At 37.6% G+C, this 27,290-nt stretch overlaps 1 protein-coding gene across 10 annotated transcripts in view; it reads right to left on the bottom strand.

Annotated features, from left to right (window-relative positions):
• The window catches only part of MEF2C (myocyte enhancer factor 2C), a 166,587-nt gene that overhangs the window by 57,627 nt on the left and 81,670 nt on the right, over nucleotides 1-27,290 (bottom strand). For all 10 annotated transcript variants that reach the window (XM_046666978.1, XM_046666979.1, XM_046666983.1 and 7 more), the window contains one exon: nucleotides 18,152-18,355. In XM_046666978.1, the coding sequence (XP_046522934.1) occupies nucleotides 18,152-18,355 (204 nt within the window). The remainder of the gene's footprint in view (nucleotides 1-18,151; nucleotides 18,356-27,290) is intronic.

Genomic DNA, 27,290 nt, shown 5'->3' with positions numbered 1-27,290 from the left:
AGGGAGAAATCAATGAAAGTTGTTTGACCAACTTGTACACAGTGAGGTGGAAGTTATATATCTAAGTTCATCTGCTGGAAACTGTCAGGCTCATGTTAACTGCATGTGTATGCGTATGAATCTGTGTGTATGTATATGCGTGTGTGCACACGCAGCATGAAGCTAAAAATTTCGGAAGGATCTTCAGAATTATTTCTGGGTAGATGTATTTCTGCATAGCTATTTTTATCCTCTTTCCTCCAGAAGGAAATATTTCAATTTCACAATTTAGACCCCAGAAAAGTTAGGTTGCTTTATTGGAGTATGTCTGCAAACTGAATGGTGTTATCTAACGGAAAACAAATTTCTTCCCCTAATCATAATATTACAAATAATTTGCTATCAGAGAATTTATTACATTTTTCTCTAATATAAAAACCTCTCATACTTGTAGGAACTCAGTTGTGGAAAGCACTAAAATGTTTCCCTATTTCTTCCAATGTTGATCAGCAAGTGCTCTAATTGCAGTAGCCAGACATCAGGTGCAGAGTTCAGAACCATACATTTTTGCACCTTGTATCAGTCAGAGAAGGGCTCTGATGGTCGTCTTTCCTCAAATCACAGTTCATCTTGCTAAATCTTCAGACGGCAAAATAGATGTGGCTCAAAACAGTGTCAAACAAACATCAGTGGTTCAGACAAGATCTCGTTCCGCCAGTAGCGATATACGTTGCGGGTATGTGCCTGGAATATTTAAAACACCTGTTCACTTGGAACTAAGCCAAATGTGTAATAACCTTAGAGAGTGCTTGGCTCATTTCCAAGAGCATGTATCGTTACCGCCATCAAAATAGAGAGGGAGCTGGGTCAAAGATACACGCTACAAGCAATGTAAGATAGATATATTTTATTGCTAACAATATCATCACACTAAACACTGTTCGCTGGCTAGTATTTTAATGAAATCAATTAGTTCTTGTGTGTCAGAAAAGAAACTGGCAATGTAGGGACACTCTTGTCTTAGCTTTGCTAATTACATTTAGGGCCTCAAAAATCTCACTAAACCTCCCCCTCTTCCCTCCCTCTTCCTAACCCCCCCTTTTCATCAACTAACTGGGCTCTTCCCTGGATACACAGTAGTTCAAAGGGAACACCAGGGGATAAATGATATTGCAACTTTGTCTACCAGAATTCACCGACAGAACTTGGGCAAGCCCCTTTATCCCACAGGGTTCTACCTATTTTTTTTTCAATTCTGTTTTGACTTTACTTAATAGAGTTATTTTGTGACTCCTAGTTTTTACCTTTCTCTATCTTTTCCCTAGTTTTAAAAATCTGTATAGTGAAAGTCATATCTCTCAAACATTTCGTAACTTTACTACACAAGAAATAGTTATACATGTATTACATATAACAATTTACAAAATGTGACATTTTGTCTGAATGTAACCACAAAATATACTGAAGATTTCAATGTCCAAGGTGTATGGATATGTGTGTGTATGAAAGAGTAAAAAGTTAAAAGTTGTGCCCAAAGTTACACATGCAGGAAAGGAAATAATACGTCTATGAGTCTCATGTGCCCAACATGTGCTAAAGGCTATATATGTACATTACATAAATAAATTCTTACAAAATACAAAAAGTGAGATTTATTATTCCTATTTTACTGTTTAGCAAGCTGAAATTTGGTGGAAATTTAGAAACCTGTCCAAGAACATGGAATTTATGAAAGTGGTAGGACCCAGGTTTGTCTGACTTTAAAATTTGCATCTGCCCCTTTCCTCTGTCATGCTGTCTTACGATGAAAAGGCTGGCTGTTAGATTATTGACATGAAAGTGTGACGGTAGAGTTTTTATATTTGGCAGTATTGTATCCAGAATCCTGACTTATGTGTTCACTGCCAGTGCACACACTTCATTAGGAACTTCTAAATTTTTAGATTTTGATTTCTTCTCCAATTTAATCTAGAGAAGCTTACATAGTTTAAACACATCTCCTGAGGCCTCTATAATGTGCTCCTATAATGCACTATATATGACAAATAGTCCTCAGTCAGAAAAATGCATGTGCATATTATCGGTGCAAACTGAAATTAGATGCATATTTCAAAAACAAGTTGTTTTATATTACACTCATAGATGTTTATAAGATGTGGAAATGGCTTAAATATATAAGTATAATGAAAGATTTTAGGCTTTTTAGCATACACACATACACAGAGGTTACTTACACAAATTAAAATATTTTGGCACTTCCACTTTTTACAACTAAATTGCTTCTGTCTAGAGAGAGTTACATTTTTCAGTAGAATCTTCCTGAAGAATTGGTTGTCATTAAGCTATCTTACTTCTTGACACACACAGTGTCTTTCTCATACCTACTGTACCACATCTAATTCCACACCAAATGAGTGCTTGATTTACCTGCATCCTCTTCCCCATTTACTTTTCCATCTTTCTTACAGCTCCTTCGGTAGGTGAACATTCTATTCATAGCAAGCTAATATTTTTCATGCCGTTGCTCATTTCTTCTTGTGGATCCTTGCATAATTGGTCTCTTGAAAGGTTTGCCCACATCCTCTTCATCAATTCATAACCATCTTTTTGAACTTGACTTGTTTGAACCAAAAAGTGACTACCTATCATGGCGACCCTTCCTGGCTCTTCAAATATTCTACTTCCTAGTAGTTATTACTTGATTACAAGGTATCACCATCATCTTCATCACCATAAGTCTCACTACGTGCCAGACTCTGTTCCAAGCATTTTATAAATGTTCAATCATTTAATTCTCATAATAACTATGTACTAGGTATTATTATCAACCCCCATTTACAAATGAGGAAACTAAGACACAGAGAACCTAAGTAAGTTGCCTGGGAACATACAACTAGTAAGCAGTGGAGATGGGGTAAGAGCTCAGACAGTCTACCTCCAGAAGTGATGCTCCCAACACTATGCTAAGCTGCCTCCCCCAAATAGCTCAGTGCCGTTATGTTGCTTTGTCCAGTTGATTCACAGGTGTATTTTCTACCTTAACTTGACTGCAAGTTTTGTGAAGTTAAAACGTCTTCCAAACTTACATCTCTCCTAGCATCACTATGAAGCTACGTACGTCCTAGGAATCTAATAACCGTTGCTTGAATAAAAATATCTACAGAGAAAAGTGAAGTAAATTTCTAAAATATACATACTAGAAGATCACTTTTAAAGTTGAAGGTAAAAACGGAATTCAGATCTTGCATGCTTTAATTAATAATTCAGAAAATGAATCTGTCATTGGTTATCACTAATGAAATGGCCATATTAATTTCTTTGCTATCATATTTAATAGTTTTTAACTGTCATTATAAGCATTGATGCATAGAATAAACATATCTTCTCTTGTTTAAACCAAGCTGTTTGGGTTATTTTGGCTTCTGTTACAGATAAATAATACTGTAGACATTTCAAATCCCCAGTGACTAGGGGGAAGTCAAATCAATATTGGCTACATAATACATAAAGCATGGATGCAAATTTTATAGCAAAGAAATTAATTATTAATTTATATCTGTTTACTGTAACAAAAATTTGTTGTCAGCTTTTCTTGAAGTTTAACAATGCTTGAGTCAAGAGCAATAAAGCATATATGAAAATATCACTGTTTAATGTAAAAATGCTACTAAAACAATTATATTATTTAATGTTATACTATTTACTATATGGAGTAATTCGTGCACTATTCTCTTTAAATGATAGTCTAACAGTTACTATAGCTCATACCACTATATAGCTAGCAATATTAAAATACTTTAGCAATTAACAAAAGCAAATATTTTCCATATTACAAAGGTTTTGCTGAAGAGTCAGAAATGAATATAATATCAAAGGTAATTATTTCCAAAATTGAACTTATCCTACATAGTACAAATGACTCAACAATGAAAATTTTGTTCAAAAAGCGTGCATATAAAAGGCTTTGTCCCTGGTATGTCGCTCTAAGTGGCTCTCTATCTAGGTTGAAAACGGCTATGCAGGGTTGTATGTCCTATTTTTCCATGCCTGCAGTAAAGATACAATATGGGAATTCAGCTTGGTAATTACTAATACACCACACAGACACAATTACACCCTGTATGCTGCATGAAGGAATCACTTGTGGTCTGCATCCATTATAAAGAGCAGTAGGGGGCCACCACGCAAGACGGCAGAATGCTTTACAAGACGGAAGGAGACCAGAAAAGTCGATGTACACAGATGCAAGGACCTTGATTCTTCCAGCAATGATTTAAGTCTCTTTCCATCAATTATCGTCCTTTGTCTCAAGAGTCTTATCACCAGCAGCATTACAGGAACTGAACACAACAATGCGCAGACCCGTATAACCCCATGAACTGTGCTGACATTTCCACACCCTGTTGCTATGTTTGACCTGGTTATTCAGATTACTTAGGCAAAACAAAACGGAAAAAAAAAAGGCATTACCATTGCAAAACTGGCCCATGTATTTTTTTTTTACGGCCTACTCAGAATTCCATTTCTCTAAACTGAAAGCCATCCGCCTCTCAAAGTGCTTTCTTTCAAAGTAGTTTCGACTCCATTAAAAAAATTAAAAATGAAAATCTGCCAGGGTGAAAATCATAATTGTAAGACAGAGATTAAATATTGGTGTATCAAGGGGATTTATACTTAACAAGGGGATTTTCTATCTAAGGGAGCTAAAACTAAAATAAGTCAGCTGCTCTCTTCAACTACGATGAGTCACAGGAATAACTTTCTGTGAATCCTTTAAAGTTCCGAGTTTTATTGCAAGTGGTGAGCAGTTTTTATCGTAACAGTTTCCTCTTAATTATTACATGATGTACATTACGCTACAATACTTTCATTTAAGATGCTCTTTTAAAATACATCTTACAATTATGAATTTTTAAGACCCTAGGAAAGTTAGTTATGGCAATTTGTCAGGTTCTGTGAAACAAAGGCTTGTCTTTCAGAAAATGTTTACAACCTATGAGGAAAAAAAATGTGTCCTGGGGCTAAAATGTTTATTGGCACCTAGAAGTCTGAAAAGAGAGTCAGGCCTGTGGTTTTTTGAGGGCACTTTATCATTGCCCGCATTCTCAAAGGTTTCTCTGAATGAATAGAACGGGATTACTCAGCCTTCTATTCCACGCCTATTCCTCTCCATTTTCCTTGGCACGATGAGAGCCAGGCTATTTTTAGTTAGGCAGTTTTCTATTTTTAGACAACTACCAGTTAGAAGACATTTGTTAGGAAAAAATTTAAACACACACACACACACACAAAGGGAGGAGGGAAAGGAGCTTCCTTCACATATTGTAAAGCAGCCTTCAACCTGTAACTCCAGGCATTTCAGCTGCTTTCAATCTTGGAAAAATAAAGAAAAATTCAGAGTTCAGGGTTTTAAAAATAAACCTACCCTCTGGCAAACAGACCAAAATACAACAAGCTGTTACTATGTGAAACAGTGACTACAAAAACAAAGAACATTCTCCAATGATTAAACTGCAAGAAAAGTTGTTGAATGATTAGGTTATAAGAATGTTACCCAGGCATGTAACAATTTTCCACCCTCTCAGCCAGATGTATCATGTTGTAGAATTTAGAGGGGCGGGGGAGAAAACCTCATCTGTAGGTTAAAACAAGGATGAGGGATGTAACTTTAACATCTTTAACCTTCCCATTCTCAGAACAAGAGAATCTTTTATGGAACTTAAAGGCAATTATATTCACTGCATTTTTCTAACATTTGTATTCTATAGAATTTCTCTAAAAATTAAAAACACATATTTACAGAGAAAGCATACATTAAAAAATCCAGTGTCAATGGGAAACCAAAATAAAGGCTGCTGCATATATATGTACATACTACACATAAGTGTGTGTATCTATGTGCATGCATTTATATGTCCATAGATCATTACCTTTATTAGTCTCGCTTTTACTTTAAATGGGAATAAATGGCTTGCAGACTAACCTAGATTATCAACTTCTACTTATCATTCAAAGTCATGCTTTCATCTATAATCCACTGTGAGATGTTTTCAGGCGCTCACAGTTCTAATGACTTGTGCCTCAGCCATCCCATTGCACTCTGTTTACGTCTTGTGGTTCAGACCACTAGGTAGGATAGTCACAGATGCATCATCAGTAACCAGCCCAAGGTCTGGCACATGGTCTTCATGTTCATCAACATATGCTGACCAAAAGAAAAAATCCTGTGTACGTTTTGTCCACATTGGACTACAGGCTCTGGAGGGCAGTGGACGTGTCATCATCATTGTCGCATTGCCCACACTCTCAGAACAATGCCTTGCACATAGAGAACATTCAAAAATGCTTGTGGAAAAGAAAATCAATCCACTGGCCTTTGTTAGATTTTCTTAATTTATATAAAATGCTATAGTTATTTATAGAAGAATGCTATATTTATTTACGAAATGATATATTTATTGATATAAAATGGTATATACTTATTCCCAAATTAAGAATTTGCTCCTGCTCTCTCCTTTGGTTAAACAGCTTTTATTACTGCAGTTTTTTTCCTTGATGTTGAAAATAAAAACTCGTTATACAACTTCACAGTTTACGATTGGCTCTGACACCTTTTACAGCCTGCAATCATCACGACAGCCCTGTGACGTCGGGGGACAGTACTAACTCAGAGGAGGAACCTGAAGCACAAGAAGGTTAAATAACTTGCCCCGGGTTAGGGGACTAGTGTGTGATGTTGCTCTAACTAGAACTTAATTTCTCTCCAAATATGTGGGGCTCTTAAAGTTCTATTTCCTACACGTAAAATTTAGAAGGTTGCTTCTCATGATAATGCTTCAATAACATTCTTTAGGAAAATCACTCTGCAGCTTTCTTTTTCCCCACATGAAGTTCATTCAGAACCACCGCATTGAGGGAGAGTCCCGTCCTGAAGCCTGGATGAAGACAAAATTCCTCACATACCTAAACTGGGACAATCAGGAGAAACTGTGTGCATGTATCCTCTTTGCCTTCCTGTTGGAAAGTTCAGAATCGACCTAGCTTGTTTCTGCTTCCCTATGACTCTTCTCTCCTGCCCCTTCCTCCATTTTCTCTTCTTCCTCAGGGTAATTCCAGCTTCAGTGCTCCCTCCATCCTCTTGTCTCTCTCCACAGAATCACATTTACTTTAGCAGATTTCTTGTTCCCGGGAGTAAACGCTAATGGAGAGACTCAGCTTTCCTGATGGGTTTCTCTGCCCTGGCACAGACCTGACACACAGTGGGCACGCCATAAACGCCTGCTGTAGGAGTGAACAATGAAATGGCCGCGTGCATCCTCTCCGGTTTACATGCCCTTTACTCTGTTGTCTCCATCAACCAGGATGCTTGTTACCTCTGTGAACAGGAGCACTGGATTCCGCAGTTTCACCCCTACATCAGCGCTGTCCAATAGGAGGTTTCTGCAGGGCTGACGTTTCTACACCTATCCTGAACAACATGGGAGCCACCAGTCACATATGGCTACTGAGCACTTGAAATATGGCTAGTGAGACTAAGGAACTAAACTTTTAATTTTATTTAATTTTGATTAATTTCAATTTAAATAGCCACACGTAGCTAGTGGCTACCTCTCTGATTAGTGATCTGTATCATTTGATCTGAAATCTGGTTATATCATCCAAAGAGAATTCCCCTGAGAGATATGACTGGGTTTGTAATTGTCAGACCACAGGTGCTAAACATATCATTTATTTACAAATGTGGACAGTAACCTTGAAAGGAGTTCGGTTTCTGGAACTAAAAAGTTACCCAGTGGGATTGATTTTGGTTTAGTAGCCGGTTTTCAGGGTAACTCTGCCCTTCATTCTTCTCTCTGAAATGGTTTTCCTGAGGCTGCAGTGGTGGCATTTGTTTACGTCTAAGGAGTGATTTGCATGCTATTTTGAACAATAAATTATCTAATTCAGAAATTCTGGAATAAGAGTTACTGTTATTCATTCATATATCACTTTTTTTGTAACAATGTTTTCTTAGATACGAGAAAAAACCCCAAAACCCACTGTACAGTTTACTGTTTACAGTGTTTCTTATCCTAAAACAGTAGCTCTAAATAGTTACTGAGTTTATTTACTAAAACATAAAGATAAGAGATTTAATTGATATGAAGAGGCTTTCAGAATCTAATTAACCTCCCAGCTAGTCATTAACTCTGTGACCTTTAGAAATAATTGACAGGGAATTTTTTTCCTTATTCAGAACTTCCATCAGGTGGCTGAATTTCAGGGTAACACAGAATACACTAAATGCCGTTGAGACATGACTGGATAATATGCCAGATTGCTATTAGTAAAATGAGATCGATTTCCAATACTATAGTCAATCTAGCCAATCTGTTGTATACATATGCAGCATTTGCCTCATTATAGTCCTTTTAATGATGGAGTCTTACGTCTTTTCCCAGAATGTTCCATGAATTACTTTGACCATGAGGATAAGGAGGAAGGCACAGCTGCCACTACTCTCTGCACCATGGCACACCCCTAACCAATCACCTCACATTTGCCCACCGAGTCTGGTCTCGGACTCAGAATCTACCTTAATGAGCGCTCCAGGCAGCCACTTCCAGCTGCTGGGCACTCACAAGGGAGAGGACCAGGCCAGGAGATGCAGTGCTCACAAAAGAGTCACTCATCTCACTGAGTAATGGCAGGCCTTTTATACTGTACTTCCAAAGAAATAAAAAGCACTTGCTTTCAAGAATTAGTTTCACCAAATATCAGTTTTAAAAATCTATTTTATGGTATGATTCTAACCCACAGTAAAACCACAAAGACGAAATGTTCAACAAACGTACTTTCAAAATGGACGCTGAAGAAAATAGATGTTTAGAAAGGGAAATCTAGATCCTTGCTACTCGGAAGTCTTGGCTCACACACTAGCAGCAACAGCATCACCTGGGAGCTCATCAGAACTACAGGGTCCCGGGCCCCGCCCCAGACCCACTGAATCAGAATCAGCACATCAGCGAGACCCCCAGGGATTCAGGCCGGGCCAGAGGCACTTCGTCTGAGACCCAATGATCCTTCTTGTCAGATCCCGGCCAAAGTACCAACAAGTTGCTTCTCTCTTCCCCAGGAATCAGCGTACATGGTCTCACAGTCTTTTAATTTCCACCAGCACTACAAGCAATATTTCAAGTGGTCTCCTGTGCCTATTTGTTTTTTTCTTACCAGCAACAAACTTCATTCATCTCCGGTTCACTTGAAAGATTCTCACTTTTAATATTACTAGAATACATCTGGCTTCAATGAAGAAAACTTGGTAAATTTAAATTTATTTATGTTGTAAATGATCATCAGTAAATTGTTTTGTATATATACGTATGTTATAAACGTGTGTGTTTATAATATACGTATATAGACACACATATATGTGTATATATACACACATGTGTGTAAATATATACATAATATTTATTGAAAGTGTACAATGTGTCATACATTGAACCGGCTGGAGTCACAGAGATAAATAAAACATTATTATGTCCTTGGGGAAAGAGATACAGATTATAATAATAACTTAAAAAAAATGCAGTGAGGCAATTGAAATAATAAACATTCCTTTGACTAAAAGACTCATCATCTTTTATTCTGACTCTAGGCAGGGCTCTGGAATTATTCCTAAAACTTCACTTCTGAATATTTCATGATGATACATTCAGTAACCACTCCTGAGGAGGTAGGAACGGTCTGCACTTGGACATCTTATTTGATACCTGTTAAAGCTAAACAGTGTTCCTTTTACTTAGGTTCTATCAATGGCTGGAATGCAACCTTTGGTTCAAATATCTTGTCAAGCACCAAGTTCCACATACCATGAAATCTGCAAATATCATTGAAAATTGATGATTATGGATTATGGTACAGGCTAAATATTCTTTCACTTTCAGATATTGGGGGAAAAAACAAACAGGCTCTAGTTCAAGAAGGTTCATGTAAAACAATGATGATAAAATGGTGATGATTCATAATGATAAAGAAGTTACAGTACTGAGACAAAGGCTGCATTTTGAAACCTATCGTCTTTTCTGCTCCTACTACTATTAAATAATTTTCTGTTGACTCTGTGTTAATACTAATGCCTATAAGCCATTAGAGCTGCGCTATAACAGAGATGAGAGGAAATTCAGTTTTACTGCCTCGTGCATGTAACTTACGTAATCTAACATGCACTTTGTTTGTTCAACAATGATTATTTTCTTAATAAAGGAGATGTGAAACAGCTTTTCATGTTTACAAAACATATGCAAATTAAGCAAGAGCATTATTTTAAAAAAGGAATAGGTCTTCAAATTTGATTTATAAAAATCCATTGTGGTAGTTATGAGAAACATGAATACACTTTTAGACTCATTTCCTTCTTTAGACTTTGGGGAACAAATATAAATATGATTTACAGGGAGTAGTAAAAGTCTTTTAAAGACATATTAAACAAAAATGAACATTACAATTTATAAAAAACATGGAAAAATCTTTGTTTTTTCCAAAATCACTTTTTCCCCCTCTTCCTTGAAAGCCTCACCATTGGAGGTTTAAATCTTTATGGTATATACTAACCCTTTCTTCCTTTTTCAATACTATCTATTGAAAAGCAATCATATTCTTGGTTTAACAGAGGTCAGAGCAGAGTTACTGAGCTACTTGCAATAAGAACTATTTCAATTATATTTTATAGTAATCTAAGAAAGATTCTTCTTCTTTCTCTCTTTTTTTTTGATGGGGAAGATTGGCCCTGAGCTAACATCTGTTGCCAGTCTTCCTCTTTTTGCTTGAGGAAGATTGTCCATGAGCTAATATCTGTGCCAATCTTCCTCTATTTTGTATGTGGGATGCCACCACAGTATGGCTTGATGAGTGGTGTAGGTCCACATCTGGGATCCTAACCTGCAAACCCCAGTGCACTGAAGTGGCGCACACAAACAGAACCACTACACTACCAGGTTGGCTCCAAGAAGGATTTTTAAAAAATATTTATTTTATTTTATTTTATTTTTTTGAGGAAGATTAGCCCTGAGCTAACATCTGTGGCCAATCCTCTTCTTTTTGCTGAGGAAGACTGGCCCTGAGCTAACATCCGTGCCCATCTTCCTCTGCTTTATACGTGGGAAGCCTGCCACAGCATGGCTTGACAAGTGGTGCCATGTCTGCACTCGGGATCCGAACCGGCAAACCCCGGGCCACCAAAGTCGAACGTGCGAACTTAACTGCTGTGCCACTGGGCTGGCCCAAGAAGGATTTTTAATGTGCCTGAGAAATATTATTTCTCTAAGTTCCTTCATAAAGAAAAAGACTGCTTTTTTGAGGACATTAATTTACTAATTATAAAGTTAAACACTGGCCCATGTTGTTTCAAGTAAATTTAAAATAGTAACAAGAGAGACCTACCATCTTTCCGTTCACAAGCTTTAAATTAAAAAAAAACACACACATCACCTACCTCGTGTGGGTAGTCCTCCCTGTCAGCCTGAACGACTTGCAAGTGCTTTCTGACCAGGTAGTAAGTTTATTGATTTACTCTGTGGTTATTGGTTTAGGGGCAAAATGTGCTTTTAGTTTAATGGTGAGTGTTTACTTCCAGAGCGGTGTCTCTCAGAAGAAATATTTATGCTCAGGATTTTAAAATCTGAAGGCTACACAGTTCTTCAGTTCCAAACTGCACTCCTCAAATTTTCTAGTGAAGAATTCATCTCGGTGTTAAGTTGAGAGCACCATTAGTTTAAACACCTCCCTTTTCACATTTCAGTCTAGATCAGCACTGTCCCCTAGAACTTTCTGTGATGATCAACGCATTCTGCATCTTCTTTGTCCCATCATGTAGCCACAAGCCACACGACGTGGCTCCTGCAACTGACGAAATGCACTGGACATTTTATCTAATTTTAACTCATTTAAATGTGAATAGCCAGGTTTGGCTACTGCTTACTGTACTGGACAGCACAGAGCTGGATTACTTTAGTTTTTTGACAGTGCTTTGATGAAATTTACCAAATTTTAATGAAATGTTTCATTGGAGTAATAAAAACATTTTTCATACTTTGAGTAACTTTATGCTATGTGATGATCACTTGGATACAGGCTGTTATAACTCTCTCCCCCTGTTTATTTATTCTGCAAATATATTTTGAGGCCCTAATACTCTCTAGGGCACACATTAAGCCCTGGAGAGATGATGGTAAACAAAGTGTGCACACTCGCTGCCCTCTGGGAGTTTGAAGCCTGGGGTGGAACAGGCAATTGGACAGCAGCTTCTACAGTACTTTGATGGGGGAAACAGAACATGTTATGACCGTAACATAAGAAAAGCACCTAACACAAGTTTCGGGGCAGTTCAAGAATGGCTTTCCGAAAGTATAAATTGGAACCTGATTTGAATGAAGAATAAGTAAAAGTCAAGCAAAGACCTAGTAAGGAATGTTGAAGACAAAACAAACAGGGTTCGGAGACACTGAGCGATATAAATGTGTCTAGGTGGCTTGAGTAGAGGACAGGAGTGGTGGGGGGAGGTTGAGTGGAGGGGAACAGCAAAAGGTGAGGCTGGAGAGAAAGAGAAACACAAGGGCCAGATCATGCATGGCCTTGTGAGCAATCTGAAGAACCAACAGTCCTTGAGGGGCCGTGTTTATGTTCCTATCTCCAGGCATTCCATGGCCTGGAGCACATGGTAGGAATTCAGCCAGTCCTGGGTCAGTGAATGCATGAAAGAATGGAAATTCAACAAATGACCAAACAAATATGTGAAGCTACTTGTCCTTTTAGGAAAAGTATCTGTGCGTAATATACATCTATAGAGCATGCATAAAAATAATTTTATATATTTTTATAAATATAACATTGGAACCTATTTAACTGGTTTGGATAGAATGAAAGCTCAAGTAAAACAGACACATTTTCATATCTTAAATCTATTCCCAAATTTTGTGATACTGTGTATATAAGGAAGTCTGATACCACTATTTGCTGCATTTGCTTTTCAACAAAAATTGAACTTGTCAATTTTCACCAAAAGATGTAAAGGTAGTTAGCGTATTGATAACCTCCAGCAGCACTGTGAAGAAATAAAGTTTATCAGCATTTTAATGCCTTTCCAGTCCCAATTCAGGGCTTGTTATTACTGTGCAAGGAAACATTTTGCTGGAACAACTGTTTTTAGAATTCTTTAAATCCAAATGGGATTCAGGTGACAGAAAATAAAATTTCATGTAAATATCACCTCTCACTCCCCACTTCCTCTCTCTTTCCTCTCCCTCTCTCCCTTTCTCTGTCTCTCTCTCTATCTCACACACACACACACACACACACACACACACTCACTCTTCTTGCTCATTCTTGCATCTGAAAAAAAACGCCAGTAATCCTCCTCTGAGACAGTTGTGAGTCAAAGGTTTCTTCTGCAGGAGTTACAGCCATCTTTGACTTCCAAGGCAGCAGCAGAGGGTCTTGGGTTTTACTCCCCCCCACACTTAGTCACTCGACACCTGGCCCAGACTGGATGAGCAGCTCAATAGAATCACTGAGTCACTGAGCAGTGAGAGGTTCCCTCCTGGCAGGATGCTAAGTGACACTCCCATATGGGTGTTGTGGTTAGAAAACATGTACTGGTTGGGGAGGTAACCTGTCTGGACTTCTGTCACTCCAGGGATCACCTGGAATGATCTGGTGATCAACGACCTGTCTGAATGAAAGTTTCGTTAAACTGTTTCGCTTCTGCCTTCCTTTCACTGGCTTGTACTACATTAATGAGGTTATTGTTCCTTTGCCCTCCCATTGCTCCCAAGCTGATTTTTATATATGTTTTACAATCTTAATAGGAATACCTGCCTTCTGCTCTTTCAGAACCCCTTGCACAGTGCAGAGCATCAGCCAGTGCTTGCTCAATCATTGCTAAGTGAAGGAATGGCCTGGAAGCATGGCCTGTGGGACCTGCGTTCTGCAGGTCATCCTGAAGTGCTCAACACCACATCTTATTCCAGGATGGAGCTGAGCATCGACAGTGAGGGTAGGAAGGCAGCTAAGAGAACCAGGAGTGGACCTAGACAGTTGGAATGGATGAAGGGGGTTGTTCCTTAATACCATCAGAATCCCTATTGATTTTCAACAGCCTCGCAAGCTAGCATTTTGGATAAATATCAAGCATACTAGTCACAGAGTTAAATAAAATGGACTTTCTTCAAAGGAAATGCCTTTAATACAGTAACTGTTTTTGTTTTTTTAAAAATATCAATGGATTAAAAATTTAACACATTTACTAAATCTGGCATATTTATATATTGTATCTAAACAGATATTCAAGCTGCATTACAATATAATAATAAAAAAACCTCTCTCCGTCTGTCTGTTAAGTCTTTGTAAGTCTTTGTGCCAACTGTAACAGTAGTGCTAATTATCAAGCAAAGACATGATAATTACGCGGCGCTTTTTTTCTAAAAGAAGGAATCTTTTTCAACACCCACGCGCTACACAATTTCCTATGACCCTGTAATACTACTCTGGTATGACCCAGAAATTTGTATTTCAGTCTAAATGCTCGGAATCATATTATGTCTCTCCCCACCCATTTTTTTTTTCTTGTGAGTAAACCATTTGCAGAGGGTTAAGGGAGAGGGGTAATGGTCCAAATGGGAAATATAAAACTAATGACCCTTCATGAAACATATTATGCTCCTCATTAAACTTGCTCAGTTAAATGTATTCCATTAAATTAAAATAAATAGGATCTAAAATTTTACCCAAGGGTAGTAAACTACCTTAACTCTCAACTTTGTGCCATATCCGGATATTCTGAGAAGGGATTCCTCAAGTCTCTGATCTAGCACGGGTTCTTAGCCTTTAACACACTTTATGTCTTAGTGCTACAGAGGTTTTCAAACTTAGTGGGTATAGGAATTATTGGGACGGTTGTTATAAATGCAGCATCCCAGTCAGATGCCCTCTTCTCCACCAAGAATCTCAAGCATACTGACAGCGATGAACGGCACTTTGAAGAAGACTCCATGTGGGGGTGCTATAAATTTTATCAAGCTTAGGGATCCCATTTTACTTCTTTCTCCATCATGTCTGTTATTACTAAAGTGTGGAAAAGCCAAGTAGGTGAAGAACGTGTGATTTAGGTAATTGAGCAGGGCAGACCCACAATGTGGTAGACTTACAATATGTTATTTTCATCCAAAGAATCAAGCCACGGAATCTTTAGATTCGGCCCAGGAACCTCTGAATGCTTTTTTGAGAGTCAGAGCTTTAATCTCTTGACGTTAAATGCAAGATAATGGAGCTGCTGCTTCACTCTCTTTTGAAAGGATTGCTTTTTAAAAAATTATGTTGTGAAGGACTTTCAAATTTAATGCCTTTATTTTTGAGATGGGAAAACTTCAGCCAGAGAAGTAGCTAACTTGTCACATCGTAAGATCGTACAAGACAAGGGTCCAAATCAAGCCCTCTGACTTTCAACCCAGTGCTCGTCTCATGGCCTGTACTGAAGTCTCGCTCCGATACCCACTGGTCCAAGAATATGAAGGTCTTTACAGGACGTGAAGTTTTAAGTTGCCTTTAAGTTGCATAGGATATCCCTGAGCAAAGCCCTCAGTAGATGAATTTTCTAGATTTTAAACCTCCTTTCAGAAAGCAGATTTTAAAAGCCAACAAATTTTCAATTAGTTTAATATGGTTCTACTGCATTTCACGTTGTGTTAAGGACCGGAGCAGTTCAAGCCTAATGACAAATTCCAACTCAAATCCTTTTGTTAGCGTGAAATGTTTGTTGTAATGCTTTCGGTAATGAGATAGCGTTTTGAGTAAAGAGCTGCTTTGTGTTTGGAACGTATGTTAAATGTGTATGAGTGTGCACAAACACACACACAGACACATACACACACACGGAAGCACCTATGAGATTTGACAACCAACTAGTTCTGCCCATATACATGTTTCTATACGTATTTTCACATTCGTATGTGTCCATGACTAAAGTACTATCCTAAATACACAGTAGTAAGTTTTATAAATGATTTTAAATTTTAAGATCAAGGCAAGCACATAATTAAAATCATCAGTCAATGAAACACTGAAATGATGCACAATAATGCAAATCTGAAAGTATTTTAAACATACCACGTTAGGTCTACTTATCATTCATTTTGTTTCTCTGCCTTGTTAGGCAAAGAAAAAAAAAGATTTCTCAGATCAATACTTTTGAAAAACTTCCAAATAAAAGCAAAGAAATGAGAAGTAGTCTTAGACAATTATAACAGGTAAAAGGAAGATCGACATGAGAGGCAGATTAATTTAATCAGGTTTACCACTAGATTTTTTTCATAATATGGATCAGTCTAAGAAATGGCAAGAACCACTTGTACTCTGACAAACGGACTCTGAATACATACTTTTCAAATATTTATTAACTTTCTCTTAATTCTGGGGAAGCAGTCACAATCTAGGAAACCATGAGTCGATAGACAGGTGTGGAAAATCATAGATGGGGACAGTCCTCATTACATCTCTTCCTTTTTGGTTTAGTATTCATTCATTATGAAGGATACTATAAGGCAATAGCATTAAAATGGGATACATGTGGGAAGAATTTAAATTGTATGGTAATGTTACTTACGCTAATGAATCTAAAACGTTTTTGAGTTTTAACATGATGCTTATTTATTTTTTGCATAATAAAACCATGTTTTAAATCTGACTTTGATATAACACCAAGTTAACATTTAGAAAATCATTTTCATCAGATTTCTGATTTCATGTATATTAACAGTTTTTGCTGCTATATTAAGTGATATAATTTGGAGGAAAAACATTTCTAGGAGAATAATTGTCTTTACCTGTTCAGTAAGAATGCATTAGGAAGAATGAGTTAGAAAGAAGACACATAAAGTGAAGAACTGAAATGTAAGGTTGGGATGAGCTCATTTTTAAATACAATCATGTGCTGGATAATGATGTTTCAGTCAATGATGGACCACATACATGATGGTGGTCCTGTGGGATTGGTACCATATAGCCTAGTGTGCAAGGCTATACCATCTAGGTTTGTGTAAGCACTGTAGGGGAGGAGGAAATTCTCCTCTAGGTTCTTCTGGCTTATCTAAGAATTAAATTGATACGAGACAGATTAACAGGAGAAAAACAAACAAAAGTTTAATAACATGTACACACTGGAGAAACCCAGGAAAAGTGAGTAACTCATCAAAATGGCTGAAGCCCTCACCTTAGATACCACCCTCAGCTAAAGACAAAAGAGATGATGGGGGTGGCCAGAGTCAGAGACTTCAAAGGAAGGAAGGCAGTTCAAAGGTAGGTGAAAAGGAGAAAATGTTTGAAAAACAAGTGTTTGGCCACACAGAAACAGAATAACACGGAGGAGAGCCCAACAAAGAGGTTCCTCCTTGTCTCCCACCTAGTTCATGTTATGCTAAGGTAATAGCTTGCTTCCTGAGACAGGTTTTTTAACCTGAATTCTTTTAGGCAGTTAAGAGGGAAAGTAACAAGAAAAACCTTCATTGTTTTGTTTCTTACAAATAATCAGCCTAAAATAATCCTCATGCTAAAGAGACAGATTTTGGGATGGCAAATTTTGTTCCCCTTCAATTCACTCTACGATGTTCGCACAACGATGAAATTGCCTAACCACACATTTCTCAGAAGGTCTCCCTGTCGTTAAGAGATGCTTGACTGTATATATCTTTTTCTTTGACTATGCTCGGAAACTAGGTCTATACTTACAAGAAAACATCAGAAGTCATCTAAAACATGTGTGAGCCATCCCCTGGTCACAGTTCCCAGTTGTGATGTCTTGACGTGGCAGTGGACAATGACAACTCATGAAGGATGAGGCCAATGATTTGACCCTGGTGCCTGATTTCTAGTGAGGATGAGATTTACAGAGTCCCTATCATCATACCACTCTAACTTGCATTTTGAGGCAGAGAGGGTAGAGTAATAGCTGGGGTGATAACCCTGGATGCACTTATGGGAATATGAACATCTTACGAAAAGGAAGGTTGTGTTGTGCTCGTGTGTGAGGTGTGTGCGTGTGTGTGTGAGGTGTGTGCGTGTGTGTGTGTGTGGAAGTCAAATGTCCAAACACCCTGGGGCTCTGCTGTTTGAGGCTCACCAACCACGCATGCGCTCTCACCTCCACGATGTCTGAGTTCGTCCGGCTCTCGTGCGGCTCGTTGTACTCCGTGTACTTGAGCAGCACCTTGTCCATGTCAGTGCTGGCGTACTGGAACAGCTTGTTGGTGCTGTTGAAGATGATCAGCGCGATCTCACAGTCACACAGCACGCTCAGCTCATAAGCCTTCTTCATCAACCCAAATTTCCTCTTCGTAAATGTCACCTGGAAAAAAGACAGCAGGCAGGTTTTTTAAAGAGAAAAAAAATTCATGCATTTCTTTTTTTTAACAGTCTTCTTTTTCCTTTGTAAAACAAAGTGTGTGGTTGTCAGAGCCCTTGGGCACTAACACATTTGGAAAGAAAGCAAATAAATCTAAAACTAATTTCTGCTTAGAATTTGAAAATGTGTGATTTCTAGCTTGTTGTTCAATGTGAAACTGTAAATGCCAGATTTAACACAGGGCATTTTAATGAAGGTGACCGGAGATCTGTTCATGTTTCCGTGAGCAATTTAAGATTTAAGAAAACTTAATTTCAACATGGTTAACATCTTTCTCAATTATAAGTTTGGAGCTTATTTTTTGACCACTCGAAAACTGGACATGACATTATGAACGTAGCATTTTAGATCTGTGTTCAAAAATTCTTAAAATTGTTTAGTCTCATGCCATTTAATTGAAAACACTTGACGGGATATGACTGTGCTTTCAGACCGTGTTGTCTTCTGTTTTCTAGAAATCCAGCAGGGAATTGGGAAGTACTTTAGCCATAATACCGTTAGGGTTTTGGTTTCATTCTTCTGCGTAAACTTCTTCCTCTTCCAAGGCCAGAAACTGTTATCTTTGCCTTTTTCTTCTTTTAATCTAATCTATTACCAAGTCCCATAATTCCTTCCCTCAAAATGGTTCTCAGGTTCACACTTTCTTGTCTGTTTCCCGGGCAGCGCTATCACTCATGTCCTTATCAGCTTCCTGCCCTAGATCATCTGGCTGTCTGGAGTCATTCCCTCTTCAATTCGTCCGAATCTTCAGAACCTCACTCTCGCACTGCCTTTCTGCTACACGCCGTCCAGGACAGCTCTCTTTCTCTGGTTTTGAATTCTTCCTACCTGCCAATGCTACCAAATGCAAATATATATTTCATGATTCCCAATTTCAGTCCTCTCTTGATTAAACTCCTGTCGGCCTAGCCCAAACCATGAACATTCTTAATTATATACCCTTATTTGGTCCTGTTATCCCAGCAGATCTTCTGTAGAGTATCATTTCCGTAAAATAGTCCTTAAGGGAAAAAGTTCAAGGGCTCAATACATTTGGGAAATGAGGCACATTGGTATATTAAAGGCTGAGAAACCTTTTAAACTTTGCTTAACCCACTTCCCAAACCTATTGCTGACAGAACGTTTGCTTCTTTGTTTATTTATTTATTTTGAGGAGCACTATCATTCTTTAGAACTAGATTTTTGAGGCATTGACTCTGGGAAATGCTGACTAACTTGATTTAGTTATTATTTTCAAAGGGGACTATTTACATTTTTCTTCCCTCACCTTCAAATCCCACCCATCTTGCAGAGGGCAGCTCAGTTTTATCTACTACCTATTGGTGTGTAATTCCTAAATCTAGCTTCCCACTCCTGTCTTCCTCTTCGTCTCCAGACACCCAATGGATGCCTTCCAGTCCTCTGTCCACCTGACAGTCCTAGGCATCGCAGACCCCCAAAGCTCAAACTCATCTTCGTCCTCGAACCTGCTCCCCATCCTGGATTCCCCATCTCATCATAAACTCAGTGGCCCAAACTAGATGCCTCAGAGTGAACTCTGAATGCCCCTGTCCTACACATCTAAATAAATGTGTTGACAGGGACTGCGGACTGGAAGACAGAAAACTTGGCTTCTCAGTCTCCTCGCTCCTCCACACTTCTGTTAATACTGACTGCTTTACCTATCACTCTTTATTTTTCCTTAACAGCACTTATCGCATTTTATAATTTCTATGTTTTTGTGTGGTCGTTTGTTTAACGTCTGTCTCTTCCACTACCGTGCACATCGCACAAGGGCGTGTGCCATTGCTCTTTTGCTCGCTGTTGTAGCCCTAGTGCCTAGAACAGCAGACGCATATGGGCTCACGGGAAAGATTTCCAGTAGAAAAAGCTAAATAGGGCAAACCATTACGCGAAGTTTTAAAAGGTATCGAATTGATGCATGTTAAATAAAATTATGTGAGAGCTCCTCCCATGATTTTTTTAGCAATTCATAAATAGAATTTTTAAGAGAGAACTTTCCACTTAATAATAATCATATAGTTTGGTCACATTTGCAGTGAAGGCAGCATGGTAGAAAGGGAAGAATATGGCGCTGGGATTCAGAGGACCCTGGGTTTGAATGCCGAATCTGCTATTCACCAGGCATGAGAAATTCACTTAAGTTCTTCAGGTGTTATTTTTCTCCGAGTTTGATGTTGCATCTATAAAATGGAGAAATCACCTTCTCTTAGGGTTGCCATGAGGATTATATAAAGTAATGTATTACAGGATCAAGCATTATGCTGATAGTAAAAGCTTCATAAATCAATAAATCCTAATTCCTATCCCTTTCTGAGTTGATTTACAGGAAAAGAAGAGCTTACAAGATATGTCTGTCTTGGTGGCTTGAAGAGTCTACTGATTAAGGCTATTTGAGGATCTTACTGATAGAAAGAAAAAGCTAAACTATGGAATCTCCACTGATCACTCTTTGGAAAATATAGCATTTAGGTATTTACTAGTCCACATCAGCTAGTCAATATCTACTCAGCTATGTTATTTACATTTCAACTTGGACAATTTTTCTTTATAATAATTGCCAACGTCTCACTATCTGTTTCACGTTTATTGATTGTCTTACTAAGGTGTTTCTAATAAAATATAGCTAGTGTTTTATTTTCATATCTGATTATCATACTAGTTTAGAATATTTTTTATTCTGGTTCATTCAGATGAGTCATGAAGGGTACTAAGGATGAGCTAAATAAAGACTATTCTTTTGGAATGGATAAAGAAGCATGATCATTAATTACATAGATTTATACAAAATCTCATTTAATATTTCTTTTAGATGCAATTTCAAATATACCTGCACATTGGTATTTTATTTAGAGAAACAGACTACCGAGTATGTTCAATACAGAAGGCACTGACCCAAAATACTTTCATACATCTAAAACCACTTTTAATCAGACTTTCATGACCACAAACTGTAGGTGGAATGTCTCAATACAGTATGGTTTCTGTTGTACTCAAACCTCAGAATTTAGCACGTTACAACACTCACCATCAAAGAACACATTAGCACAGAAATATCATTAAAACCACTATTTGTGTTTACTTTTAGCTACTCCTCAACTTTTGTGTCACCGAATAGGCTGCTGGATAATGCATACTTATTTAATAATACCTGTCAAAAAAGTCAGTGCATATAGCTTCTTTTCATTAAAACCGCAAACTGAAATGGTGATGACTATATTAAAGCATTTAAGAAAATATCCTCAAAATCTACTCTTAATTGCTCTAAATTTAATTCTGTATTATGTTCATATTCTTCATCGCATATTCAAAATGTATTTTATAGTGCTTTTTCTCATTGTTCATAGTTAGATAAAATTGTTTTTAAGCATTAAGCTTTCTAAAGAGACCTGGGATATTACTCTTCATTTAAAATATGCCACTCAATGACAAAGATTGCAATTCAGAGCTTTTATACTTAAATATAATAATGTAATGATTACATTTTTCCTAACTTGACAATAGTTTGTAATGGGGACAAGTCCATATTTCTATTTCAATAATATATTTTGAACCTTAGGTGAGATGGCAAACTGTTTTCATGGTAGTTAGGCAAAGAGATGCTCTTTTCCAGTGTTTACATCAATCAGGATGCACCGAGAAGAGAATAAAGCCCATATTATTTAAGTGGGCACCATCATTTGACGTTTCGTTTTCAGAATTAAAGAGACTAATATGTGATTTATGCATGGAAAACAAAATTACTTTGTCAACATTGACCATTTTATGTTCTTTTCTTTACCTCTTGAATCTTTAAATAGCCCAAAATGTAATGATGATGTTGTATTAAGATGTTTCAGTTTTACAGTAACCCTGAGTTTTAAATCCTAGCATAAAGGCAGGCATCACATATTTTAGGCTGACAATTATGTTAGAACTTATTAGGTATGAATCGGAAATTGAAATTATAATTTGAAATTGAGAAAAGGAACATTCATTAAATACAGCTCCATACAATTCAGTTACAAAGAAATTAGGAAAATCTATTCACAGAAACATAAAAATAGTTCAAGCAATTTTTACTGAGAATTTTCTACATGCCAAACATCACGCTAAGCAATATTTATTGAGCATTCTACAAGTCAGTCATTTGTGCTAGGTCCTGCAGCTTCTGCTACATATATATCTCCCTTGTTCATCTCTCTTCCTCATGGCTGGAGAAAAAATAATCATTTAATTCTTTAATGCTTAAAAGGAATTTTCTTTATGTGAAACAAAATGCATTACTTGGCTAATAGCATTGTATTTTTAGTCATGTGTAATGATCTGAAATTGTACTTTTATTTAGACTTGGGTGAACTCAGTTTTTGTTTCTTGACCAACTTTTTCTCTAGACTGAGCAAGAAAAATAACAGTAGATGTTAACCCAATCAAGATGAGGATGGAATGAAACCTATCATACTGGTTATTTCTTATCTAGTACTCAGTGAAAGCTGACTGTGGCATTACGTCCCTCCCCCCTTTCCATCTGGCCGCTGGCAGGCTCCCATCGTGCTGCAAGGCTTAGTTAAAATGCCAACTTCTTCTATGAAGCTTTCATTGTCACATTCAGATAAAACTCATTCCTCCCTCGTTGTCGTCCTCTAGAACTTTTACAAGTCTTTATTATGAGACTTATTCTAATATTACAAAGTTGGCTGTTTATAAGTCTGCCTCTCCTGCTGGCTTTGAGTTCCCAGAAGACCCCACCTCAGGCCTCACACAGACTCAGACCAGTGGACACTGAATGAACATTTGCTGAACGAGTCAATTATGAAATGGAAATACTCTATTTTAAAGTCTGAATGTCTCAATATAATTTCCTGCTAAAAGTAGATACTATTTTTTCCTTGCTTTTTGACAATTTAATCTCTCAAAAATAAGAGATTTTTTGAAATATATATATACATTTAACATGTTAGTGACAGGAATCTTGAGAGAAAGTAATGATACGTCTTGAAATCTGTAAGAGAAAAGCTAGAGAGCTAGAGACTATGTGGAGATCAATGTATGTGCACATATGCTTTAGTCTTCAAGAAAAAAATATTTTGTGAAGTTCAGAGAAAAGTCTTTATTCCTTACCCGGATGACTCATCATGAAGGATGGAAAAGTCTAAAGATAAAATTTAATTTTACAATCACAGGATACAGAGATAAAGGCAGAAAAGCTAAGAGTCCAAGATGAGTGCATTCGTTGAGCAAAAATTTATGGAACTTTCTAAGGAGTTCAGATTTTCAAAGAACACGTATTTGGCAAAGTACTTGATGAAATCCTCATCACGGTATTATAGATTTGAGACTGGCTGGTAGTAATTTAGATGATTTCAATATGAATTAATTGATCAGTGTTAAGTTTAAGGGAAGGTCTCTAGTAAGGGACCACAGAATTCAGTAACTTTCCTGTCCCAGGGAACATTTTTATCATTGGTTTAGATGAAGATGTATAAAGCATGCTTCTCAGATCTGCATATAACATAACTCTGAGTGATAACCCAAAAGATGGCAGATTCTCTTTGCACAGCTCCCTCTACAGACTAGAAAGCTGGGTCACAAACAACAAGATGAAGCAGAGGTAATTTTAAAGTCTTTGTTAGTATTTTTTAAAAGTTACACAAGCTCAGGTTGGAGGAAAATTAATGTGATAGCTGATTTTGGAAAAAGAATCTAAAGTTATAGTGTTCCATGGAGGGAATTAACTATCCTAATGATCTTTTTGTTAGTCAGCACTAACTATCTTTGGTACCGTATTCAGTTCTGAGAATTACATCTTAAGAAGCCACTGACAAAATTAGAGCATCTATAGGATGGCAAACAGGTTGAGGTAGGATCTAAGAACAACTTTGCATGAGAAAGCATTGAGGGAATCTGGAATGTTTAACCCAGAGAGTAGAGTTAAAAGTGAAATACCAAACACTTGCCAAGATCTGGCCTTGTGACGAGGCAGATGAGTTACTGTATTTTGTTCTGTAGAGCAGAATTAGAAAGGCTTGTTGAGAATCACAGGTTCAAAATAGGAGGAAACCTAGTGATGAGAAGTGTCCAAGAGTGGACCTAGTCTTATGAAGTAGGAAGCAGTTCATTCTGAACAAGTTCGAAGAGAGCTGTGCATCAAGGGAGGTGTAGAAGGTATTCCTGAATTAAGCAGGAAGTTGGATAGAGGCCTTTAAGACATTTATTCCAGATTTTAGATGTTCGGATTCTATGTCTAGGTAGCACACACTTTTAGGTGAAGGAGAAGATTAAATGGTAATACAGTCAAAAGAACCCACTTCTGCAGTGTCATTCTATAGAATATCTTCTATAGAATGTTTTGGTTACTCAATTTCATCAATATAGTATCGTAATCACCTCTAATTTCCATATTCCAAGAAATAAAATGGGTCACTTTCTTTTTGTAGTTAGAAGAGATACAAAAGACTGTAAAGAATGTAAGTAGACAATATTAAATTATGTTCAGTGCTGGAAATGCACAGAAAAATAATTATCCTGATTGATAAAATAGGAAATTCACATTATTAAAATATTTTTAAAGAAGCAGTATATACATCATTACTAGGGCAGTGTGGCATAGAAGCAAAAACATGGGACTTGAAAATCGAGTCTGAGTTCTGTCATTGATGAGCTGTGTGCCCCTGGGTAAATTATTTTAACTTTCCTGAACCCTAGTTTCTTCACTTATAAAATGGAAGTAATAATAGGCATCTTATAGAATTGTATGAGAGTTAAACTAAGGGACATAATAAAATGTAAGTGACTTGTTGACTGTGAAACACTACTCGAGGGAGACAGTATCTTTTCTCTGATGCGACAGGCTCAGTCACTCCTTGTTACATACCGTAAAATACTGCTCTCCCATGACCTGCCAACTTGTGTTACCATTATTATGTCTAGATTAGAGTTTCTCTCTCAACTAGACCTCAAGCTTTCCTTGAGAGCCCAGAACATCTCCTATCCATCCCTGCAATCTAAAATCCCAGAACAATACTTGGCTAAATATTTGCTGGATGAATGAATGGATAGATGGATGGAGAAACTGTGCATTTTTTGGCAATCCAAAATGAATAGCTAAAAATAAATTTCCATGCATACTCAAATGATGTTAATAACAAGTTTACCATTGAGAGAAGAAAATTTCACATAGTTATTTTTCTTTTTATTCATGTTAACTTACAGTAAAAACAGACATTTGGTAAAACTGAATTGGAGAAAAATTGGACAGTGTCAAATTTTTTGTGTTGGGTTGTTGGTGAAACTGGAGCATATTTCTCATAATTGTTTTTAGATAAGAGTGTTGACTTTATTTGATAACTTTTTTCTTAGAAGTTCAAGGACTTTACAATAAGTTATCTCACTATATTTGACAGTATCTCTTTGAAGTTTATTATTTGGCACACTTTATCATCCCCATTTCTCAGACGACACTGTAAACAAAGATATTAACTGCCCTATCCAAGGTTACAAAACTAGTCCCTGGATGAACTGGAAATAGTTCATCCTCTTCACGCAAAATTCATCCTTCTTTCCATTAGTCAGTGTTCCTTCCCTTTTTGGATAACTGTGCACTTCAGGGACTGCTGTCCGCACAGCACAGACCCGTCAAGCATTGAATGAGCAGTATACAGGTACAGCAGGGTCTGTCAGCAACTCTGATGAGTACAAGCAGAGTAGTGGATAACACATTAATTAACGTAAGGACAGTTTTCTAGGTTAAAGTAAAAAAATAATTCTAATGATACAAAGCTGAGAAGAAGTCGGTTTCTAGGTTCTGACAATAAACCAAAGCTCCTTTTGTGTGGCCTCTGTAGCCAACTCTCTCCTCAGACCTCCAGCCATTCCCACTAAGGCCGGTGAGAACCACATGCATGCACTATTGGGCACACATCAGTTCTATATTTATGGATGTTTGTTTAAATTTCACAAAATGAGAAGCACTTCGGTTGGTAGCAAATACAGGTCTGTTTACAGCCAGGATAAAAAGGTGGGCCTCTGATTTACACACCGGCCATGTAAATAACAAGTTCTAAAAACAGAGGACAAGCCCTGTATCATTTCCTACAGGGTGGGGAATGAGGCTGACTACTGTGTATCGGAAAGGACATTAATATGAGTCTCCACGCCACATGCAGGCCTCCTCTACTCGCCCTCCCCATTCCGGCTCCATTCATAAAGTCACCTCAGGAGAACTTTCCTGCCATATTAACTGTGGGAGTCCTCGTACCTTACAGGAAAGAGTTCTGAATAAATGAAACAACGAGACCTTTGGGAACAGCAGCTACTCACATCTATGGGAATAACTGGGGCCTAACTCGGAACGACTTCAGACGCGTTACCAAGGGAAGCAACAATAATTTTATCTATGGGTCCACAATACTACTTCTTTCCACGTTCCAGAAGACTTTCAGCCTGATCTTAATTGAACTACTTAATGAGTCTGCTCAACGAGTGGAGAAATTTTTACCCTTTTCTTTAACGTATTAAGTAATATTAGTTTCTTTGTTTTAGAATGTATTTGGAACTAAGATACCAGCCAATTCGATTTTCACAGTTTTGAGGTTTTATCATTTTTTTGGTCCAAAGAAAGTCATGATTAATACAACCATCATCCTATGAAAATATTTTAGATCCACTCCTCCTCGCCCCCAGCCTAGATAATCTCTCAGTTTCCTCCCGGTTAAGGTAACGGAGTCACTCATGAGTGACAAGATGGACAGTTCACAGACACAATGCACTCTCTAATCCAGAGCCACTAGGTCTTCCTATGTGTTTAAAGGGTTAGGGATGGAGTCAAGAGTCTGCAACGACAATCTCTAATTGAAAAAAAGGGAAATGCCCTCTTAAACGCTCTTTTTCTCCCCCTGGC

This window comes from Equus quagga, chromosome 7, assembly GCF_021613505.1.
Source record: "Equus quagga isolate Etosha38 chromosome 7, UCLA_HA_Equagga_1.0, whole genome shotgun sequence".
Classification (NCBI taxonomy): domain Eukaryota; kingdom Metazoa; phylum Chordata; class Mammalia; order Perissodactyla; family Equidae; genus Equus; species Equus quagga.
Note: the sequence above shows the minus strand (reverse complement) of the source record. Positions and strands in the feature narration are given on the sequence as shown.